General features: G+C 32.9%; 2 protein-coding genes across 2 annotated transcripts; both read left to right on the top strand.

The window, feature by feature from the left end:
• Positions 1–556: 556 nt before the first annotated feature.
• LOC109219187 lies at positions 557–2,474 on the top strand. The gene is made up of 3 exons (XM_019383627.1): positions 557–756; positions 1,258–1,808; positions 1,885–2,474. The coding sequence occupies exons 1-3, from the start codon at positions 557–559 to the stop codon at positions 2,472–2,474; spliced, it is 1,341 nt and encodes a 446-aa protein (XP_019239172.1).
• Positions 2,475–2,764: 290 nt separating this feature from the next.
• Positions 2,765–3,429, top strand: LOC109219186. The gene is made up of 2 exons (XM_019383626.1): positions 2,765–2,875; positions 2,989–3,429. Exons 1-2 carry the CDS (start codon positions 2,765–2,767, stop codon positions 3,427–3,429), a joined length of 552 nt encoding a protein of 183 aa, XP_019239171.1.
• Positions 3,430–9,415: the final 5,986 nt, after the last annotated feature.

Here is a 9,415-nt window from a genome sequence, read left to right as displayed (position 1 = left end):
CCCTCATTAATCTGTATTCTGCTACAAAGAAAGCAACTCAGAAACGTGAAAAAAGCGAAAAAGCAGAGCATCATCTGATCAATATTCTGCCATTCTCTTCTCCTTTTTTTCGATTGATACAAATTATATACAAAATAAGGTATAACTCCTCTATACATATGGCAAGTTTAACAGTTTTGTTGCGTCATTCTGGCAAGTGGAACGATGAGGGCAATTACATCGATTTTTCAATTGAGGGAATACTGATAAAGGAGTATGCCTCCTTTAATGATCTGGTTGCTTCAATTTCTAATCAACTGGGCGTAGATTTGAGCTCAAAGACCATTAAAATACAATACAAAGTAGAAGGAAATTGCACGCCAATGAAAATACACAATGATATGGGTTATAGAGTGTATGTAGAATTGAAAAAAGAGAACAGAGAATTTGGGATGTATCCGTTGTGCATAACAACTATCGAAAAAGATCTTATAGTCCGGAGGTAGTTTAAAGTCAAGGCGACATTGTGCAAATAGACGAAGCAGTTCAAAGGTACGATTCCGATACAGATGATACAATGGCTCTAGATTTTGTCAATTCAGGAGAAGCGATTGGAGTGTTCGAACTCCACAAGGATTTGATAATTTCAAAAACTAATCAAAAGGAGGTTATGGCTGGACAAGTTTATAAGGATAAGGCTACATTGAAAGAGGTGATGGAGAATTATGCTATAGCTCAAAGGTTTCAATTCCGGGTTGATAGGTCTAATGCTGTCAGGTTTGCATGTATTCAAATTTTTTTCCTTTGTATTTTCTATTATTGGATGGTGCTGTAAGTTTAACGTTGTTGTATTCATGCGTATTTGTGTATTTCTTATTGGTGATCACACTTGAAGTAAACATATGTTTGTCTAGGGTCCTTAAATACATGTATTCAAATGTATTTTACTGGTATAAATACCCAACAGTGGCTCTAATTATTTTCTTATCAAGGTCTACTGTGGTATTAAGTGTACGCATATACAAACAAGTGTATTCAGATGTATTCATTGTATTTAAACACATATAACTATAATGGAATTCAGTAGTATACAAATTTATATATATATATATATATATATATATATATATATATATATATATATATATATATATATATATATATATATATATATATATACAAGGATGTATCTATGTCAGATTGTATTTATCTGTATATGAGCTGTATTTTTTGTAAACACCTATGCTAATCAAATGTAAAATGATTAATTATTTGCAGCTATGCATTATTATGTATTTCAGAAGATTGTGAATGGAGGAATAAGGCTTCAAGCATTAATAAATCAGAACTATTCAAGGTGAGAGAATTCAATGATAACCATACATGTCCGCTGAAGGACAAGGTGTATGAGCAGCGGCAGGCTAGTAGCAGCCTTATATGTGGTATGATAAGGCCTAAGCTTACATACCATAAGAGGAAATACACTCCAAGGGATATTATTGATGATGTGAAATCAGATTTAGGTGTAGATGTTAGCTACATGTTGGCGTGGAGGGCTAAAGAAAAGGCAATGAATTTTCTGAGAGGCGAACCGGCTGATTCATACAAAAAATTACCAGGATACTTATATACAATGGATATGACATATCCAGGTTCCCACATCAGAATGGCAAAATCGCCAAAAAATGAATTCATGTACGTGTATATATCCTTGTATGCCTTTATAAGGGGGCTTGATCATTGTAGACCCATTGTTGTTGTGGATGGAAGTCACCTAAAATCTTACTACACCGGGACATTCGTTTCGGCAAGCATGTTGGATGGTGCAGGTGAGTATCTGAATTATAATATTTTAAATATTGAAATACATGTTTTAAAAATAATTATATTCAATTGTATTTACAGGTCATATATTGCCACTAGCATATGGTGTTATTGATTCAGAGAACGATGCTGCTTGGATGTGGTTCTTTGAGCAATTCAAGATAGCATACGGTGAAAGGGAAAACATGTGCATCGTTTCAGATAGAAATGAGTGTATCATTAAATCTGTATCGAGAGTGTATCCAGATGTACCGCATTTTGCTTGTATATGGCATCTATGGAACAACGTATATAAGAAATTCAAAAAGAGCCATGCCAAGTTGAGCGAGATATACTTCTCGATGGCAAGAGCGTACACACAAGCTGAATTTGACAGTCCGATGGAGAAGGTGGAGAAGGTAGATATTAGGGTGAAAGAATACTTAAAGTTAGCTGGTTACGAAAAGTGGGCTAGGTTGTATGCACCTGTTAACAGGGGATGGACAATGACGTCAAATATTGCTGAGTCAATCAATGCCGCACTAATTTCAGCAAGGGAATTGCCAATATACGACTTCCTCGAAGAAGTTAGGAAGATGTTTGGACGTTGGAATTGTAGTAACCGCAAAAAAGCTACACAGACATACACGAATCTTGGAAAAAAAATACCAGGAGATGCTGACTTTGAATGAGGGAATGTCTACACGTATGACTGTAAGTTATATTTTAATGTCATTGTTGTATATAGCTTAATTGTTTTCTGAATTAACGGCATGAATACAACTGAATACAATCAGTTTTAAGTAGAACTACCATTATTACATATGAATACAACTATATTCAAACACATAAAAGACATATTTTTCCGTAGATCTGATATCAATACAACTGAATATAACTAAAAACATGCTACAAAAACTATTGGAATACATCAGAATACAACTAAAAGCTGTATTATATGTAATTTTAATATGTATTGTCAATGCGTATGATTCTAGTGCTTTTGTTAGCATCCTGTTGCCTAAAGTACAGCAGACTTTTGATAAGTTCTGCACTTCTCACTGTTGATATTTTGCTGGATACAATATATGATGTATTCATATATATGCAAATATTTCAGTTGTATGTAACTTATTAATTCAACATTATACATTTGGTAATTCAGGAATATATATTCAAAACTTATATTTCTATTTTTATATGTAGGTGGTACCATCAACTGAATACTTACATACGGTTAACGATGGTGGGAGGAATTATACAGTCTGCCTGTTAGAGAGAAAATGTGGTTGTGGGAGGTTCGAAGTTGATGAATTGCCATGCCCACATGCTTGGGCTGTATTGAAGAGCAAGTTTCTAATGCCAGAAGAATATTGCTCTAACTATTACAAACCAAATACAATTGTAATGACATACGATGTACCAGTGTACCCGCTACTGGACAGAAATGACTGGAATATACCAGAACATGTTGCAAAGGAGGTTGTACTACCACCCAAATGGAAAAGACCTCCTGGAAGGCCAAAGAAGAAGCGAGATAAAACTTTAAGTGAATTGTTGCAGCCGAAAAATCAACATTCATGTAGCATATGTGGTCAGGGAGGACATAACAAGCGAACATGTAGAAATGCTCCACGTAATAAATAGTTAACACTCTGACATGTATTGGTGCTTCAACGATTTGTCAATACTTATGATGACATTGTCAAGTAATAAATTCTCATTGTCAAGTAATATATTCTGAAATGACTTTCGTGAATATTTTCTGAATACATGTAGTTGAAGTATTTTTATACAGTTAAATATATATGAACTATACAGTTGAGTATAATTGAGTATAGATGAGTACTAAAAAATACAACTGGATACAGCTGATGTATTATTATGAAATAATACAGTTGAGTAGCACTGTTAGTAAATGAATACACCAAAATACAACTGAATATAGCTGAATAATACACTTAAATACAACTAACTACCGCTGAATAATACACTTAAATACAACTGAGTACATCTGAATATAACTGACTACGTACAACCTGTTTAATATATATGAAATTGTGTTCTTTAATATGTATTATCTGAACTTGAAAGATATATCTGAATGAATGCTGCAGAATACAACTGAATACAGCTGAATAATACACTTAAATACAACTAACTACTGCTGAATAATACACTTAAATACAACTGAGTACATCTGAATATAACTGACTACGTACAACCTGTTTAATACATATGAAATTGTGTTCTTTAATATGTATTATCTGAACTTGAAAGATATATCTGAATGAATGCTGCAGAATACAACTGAATACAGCTGAATAATACACTTAAATACAACTAACTATGCTGAATAATACGCTTAAATACAACTGAGTACATCTGAATATAACTGACTACGTACAACCTGTATAATACATATGAAATTGTGTTCTTTAATATGTATTATCTGAACTTGAAAGATACATCTGAATGAATGCTGCAGAATACAACTGAATACAACTGAATACTACACTTAAATACAACTAACTACTGCTGAATAATACGCTTAAATACAACTGAGTACATCAGAATATAACTGACTACGTACAACCTGTTTAATACATATGAAATTGTGTTCTTTAATATGTATTATCTGAACTTGAAAGATACATCTGAATGAATGCTGCCGAATACAACTGAATACAACTGAATACTACACTTAAACACAACTAACTACTGCTGAATAATACGCTTAAATACAACTGAGTACATCAGAATATAACTGACTACGTACAACCTGTTTAATACATATGAAATTGTGTTCTTTAATATGTATTATCTGAACTTGAAAGATACATCTGAATGAATGCTGCTGAATACAACTGAATACAACTGAATTTGACAGTTAAATACAATTGAATACAACTGAAACCAGAAAAAAATACAGCTGAGTTCTTTTATATAACCTACCATCAGCATACAACTGAGTATAGATGAGTACTAAAAAATACAACTGGATACAGCTGATGTATTATTATGAAATAATACAGTTGAGTAGCACTGTTAGTAAATGAATATACCAAAATACAACTGAATATAGCTGAATAATACACTTAAATACAACTAACTACTGCTGAATAATACACTTAAATACAACTGAGTACATCTGAACATAACTGACTACGTACAACCTGTTTAATACACATGAAATTGTGTTCTTTAATATGTATTATCTGAACTTGAAAGATACATCTGAATGAATGCTGCTGAATACAACTGAATACAGCTGAATAATACACTTAAATACAACTAACTACTGCTGAATAATACGCTTAAATACAACTGAGTACATCAGAATATAACTGACTACGTACAACCTGTTTAATACATATGAAATTGTGTTCTTTAATATGTATTATCTGAACTTGAAAGATACATCTGAATGAATGCTGCCGAATACAACTGAATACAACTGAATACAGCTGAATAATACACTTAAACACAACTAACTACTGCTGAATAATACACTTAAATACAACTGAGTACATCTGAATATAACTGACTACGTACAACCTGTTTAATACATATGAAATTGTGTTCTTTAATATGTATTATCTGAACTTGAAAGATACATCTGAATGAATGCTGCCGAATACAACTGAATACAACTGAATACAGCTGAATAATACACTTAAACACAACTAACTACTGCTGAATAATACACTTAAATACAACTGAGTACATCTGAATATAACTGACTACGTACAACCTGTTTAATACATATGAAATTGTGTTCTTTAATATGTATTATCTGAACTTGAAAGATACATCTGAATGAATGCTGCTGAATACAACTGAATACAACTGAATATAGCAGTTAAATACAATTGAATACAACTGAAACCAGAAAAAATACAGCTGAGTTCTTTTATATAACCTACCATCAGCATACATAAAGTTTCTGACTTTGACATTGACATGTTCATTAACTAAAACCTGTTCAAGCAAAGTTACTTGGTATTAATACATACTTGACTCCTGTAAAATAAATATGTATTCAAAATGAAGAATAAGAATGAATACTTATGAACAAACCAGTGAAACAGTGATTGAAAAGTTGCAATTATCATACACGAACACTGTTGATAAAGTGATAAGTGTTTCAAACTAAATACCATCTAGACCAAAAACTACTCAAAACAGTATTCTTCTTGAAACTACACTATCTGCATCTTTGAATCTGACTCTAACATTATAATAACCTAAAGCTACGCTAACACTATCTGCATCTTTGAATCTGACTCCGTGATTTGCCTAGCAATCTTTGAAGGTGCGTCATTCTCGCTTATGGCATCAGCGTCTATCTTACGCATAGCATAGTCCCAGAGGAGAGCACCATATCTTTAACGGAGTAGAGTGGAATAAAATGTTGTTTGTGGAATCTCTCCAAGAGTGCTCAGAAACTCTGCATATGCTGCAACATGCACCCCACAATCCCTAAAAAATAATTGATTAAAACAATTAAAAATAATTCATACAGTTAGATTTGTACATAACATACAATATTGATGATTGAATACTTACATGCTCCCAGCTTTCTGTTGAGGCAGATCTGAAATAAATAAAACTTCAAAGGGATCATTATGTGACTTGTCAGTGTATGCTGAGTAAGCAGACCAATCTATGCCTTGACTATCTCTGTAAAAGCCACTGATTGATAGATACAGAGGTACAAGCTTAGCTAGTTTATCAATCTCAGAAACTACATAAGCATCATGACCTGCAAATCTGTACGAGTCATACACTTTGATACATCTCTCCTTGAATGAGACAACAACCAATACCCAGTGTAGTTTGTCCTTCAAGTTGACTGGTATCATGACATTATCCACAGTATGCCAAGGTACATTAGCATGCAATCTGTAGCATCTTATGTACTCACATACCACATCCTCTTCTTTGGCTACATTAGCATTACTATCTGTATCAGCATACCTGTCGAATATTTCAGTGATTCTTGTCTTGAATATACAATCAACAGTTGTATACTTGAAGTTGCTTGTTTGATTGTACTTTCCCTTCTTTCTCAAATAGTAGAATATGACGTCAATATGCTATACACAAAAGAGGTAAGTACATGGTGTGAGTCCAATTAATGAAACTATTAAAGAACATAGTTGAATACAGAGAAACACATATGAAAAATACAGTAGAATACAACGGACTATATGTGAATAAAACTGTTGACTACAACTAACTACATCTTATTACATCTGATTAAAACAATTCAATTTTTTTTAAAATATGTTAAGTTGAATAATATTGAATAATACAACTGACTACTTATGATTTAAATAGTTGAATATGACTGTCTACAGCTGAATAAGGATAAATTAGGTTGAATACAGCATATGGAATACAACTGACTCTAGGTGATTAATACAGTTCAATTCAACTATAAATAGCTGAATACATCTGAATACACCAAAATACATCTGACTACAGCTGATTAAAGCATTTGAATTCAGCTGAAATAATTTCTAAATACATCTGATTATAGAAGTTTAATAAAGCTGAATATATAAATTGAATACAGCTGACTGTAGGTGATTAATACATTTCAATTCAACTTACTATAGCTGAATACATCTGAATACACCAAAATACAGCTGAATAATACAACTTAATATAGGGGAAAAACTTACGTTGTCATCCCATAGCTTCCCGTCAAACGATAGAAGGTAAAACCAATTTTTTGAATTAACTTGATCAACTCCAAAATCCAATGGTATATGAAGTGTTGACTTGTTCTTCTTGTAATGGTCTTCCAAATTACTTCTACAAGTATGGTATAAAAAACATTATTTGTATTTTTAAAAATATAAAAACTTAATACACATACCGATTTAAAACTCACCTCTGATCATGTCTAGCGAGAAGACCATCACGAACCCATTTGTCATATTCCTGAATGATTAACATAGGATGTGGCCCCGTTATTGAATCATCCTCAAAGGGGTGTCTTTTTTCAAAAATGGGGGTCAACTTTACTGAGGTACCTGTTGTTCATTAAATTCGTGATTAGAGACTTTTAAATTTAAAAACCATGAGGAAAGCTAAATCTTAAGTTTATAAAATCACTAACCTGCGGAGTCGAAGTTAGACTCATAAGGCGAAGAGTACCATCTACTTGGTCGCCGATTCCTATGAGATGGTATTGGGTTGATTCAGCTTTTTTTGTACTGTTGCGAATCACAATTCTAGTTTCTGGAATTTGACTGGGAAGAAACTTGTCGTCCAGCTCAAATTGAGATACATAGATCTGTAGATGCACCCTCTTGACCTGTAGATGGTATTTTGGACGGCACCTCTGATGTAGTTTTCCCCTCTCCTCTTGACTCGAAACACTGATCATTAAGCACTTGTTTCTGTTAGTTGTATGTATCATTGTTAGTGTAGTAACTTAATGTTAGAATACAGTTAAATACATATAAGTATTGTAAGAAAATAGATTTTGGTAATAGAAATGGGAGTTTGAAATACATCACACATGTTCAAGAATAACAAATCAGAATACATCAAAATACAGCTAAATACATTTCAATACAGTAGTTAATTCCATTTACATATTAAGGGATAACACAGATATGAATACAGCTAAACACATGTGTTGGTCGATGCATTTATCAGTTTAGTGAGGCAGTTTGTTGCGGCCAAACGCACTCACGCAAGTGCACGTGATCGTCAAGTAATAAAGTAGTGAGTAGAGTATCGTTCCCACGAGGACTTGTGATTAACTATTAACTAAATTAGACTATCCTAATTATCTAAACAAGAATTAAACTTAGAAGTATTTGATTCTAAACTAATTAAATAAAGAAATATAAATAATGAACTTTAAACAGAGGAAGAGTAGATTTTTTTTGATATCAATGTAATGAAAACGATCTAGGGTTATGGGCTATCTAACATTCCTATTGTATTCTTCAATTGAATTGTCTAATTAATTTATCTAGTTTATTGGTTGACAGGGTTAATACTGCTCATAAGAATCTGCCGAGTTCTTACTCGCCTATTCAAGCTAACCTAACGCCTATATGTCTATGGAGTTAGAATGAACAAGAACGCATTTATAATTCCTGTAAATCAACCAAGCAAGGCAATTAGGTATATGTCTATCCTAACCGCAAATCCGTTCCCCGATGCCCAGGTTCAAGAACTTGCTCTACTCAATCCTATATGCAATGTAGAATTCCCACTTTCGAGTTCAACTCTAGATTCGTAGATAGTATTCAATTGGTGATCAAGCAATCAAATAATTAAGTGCAGGATTGAATAAATAAACCAATATGATAAACTAAGAAATCAAAATCAATATCCGAATAACAATAGTCATGAAAGAACCACAACCCTAGAACGTGAAGTTTAGCTCCACATAGACATGGTAGCAAAACAACAAAGCATACAAAGAAGCATAAAAAGACTAAGTTGGTGGAAGAAAAGATGAAACCTGGCCTCCACGGCGGCTCTGTGCTTGTGTTTTCCTCTCAAAAACGTCCTCCTCCATCAAAATATCGTTTTTCCATGTATATATACCAAGTAGGGTTGGGCCCAAACAATTATACCTTCTCCAATGTGAAAAAGGACA

Source organism: Nicotiana attenuata, unplaced genomic scaffold, assembly GCF_001879085.1.
Source record: "Nicotiana attenuata strain UT unplaced genomic scaffold, NIATTr2, whole genome shotgun sequence".
NCBI lineage: Eukaryota > Viridiplantae > Streptophyta > Magnoliopsida > Solanales > Solanaceae > Nicotiana > Nicotiana attenuata.
The sequence above is the reverse complement of the archived record's forward strand: the minus strand, read 5'-3'. Positions and strand labels throughout refer to the sequence as shown.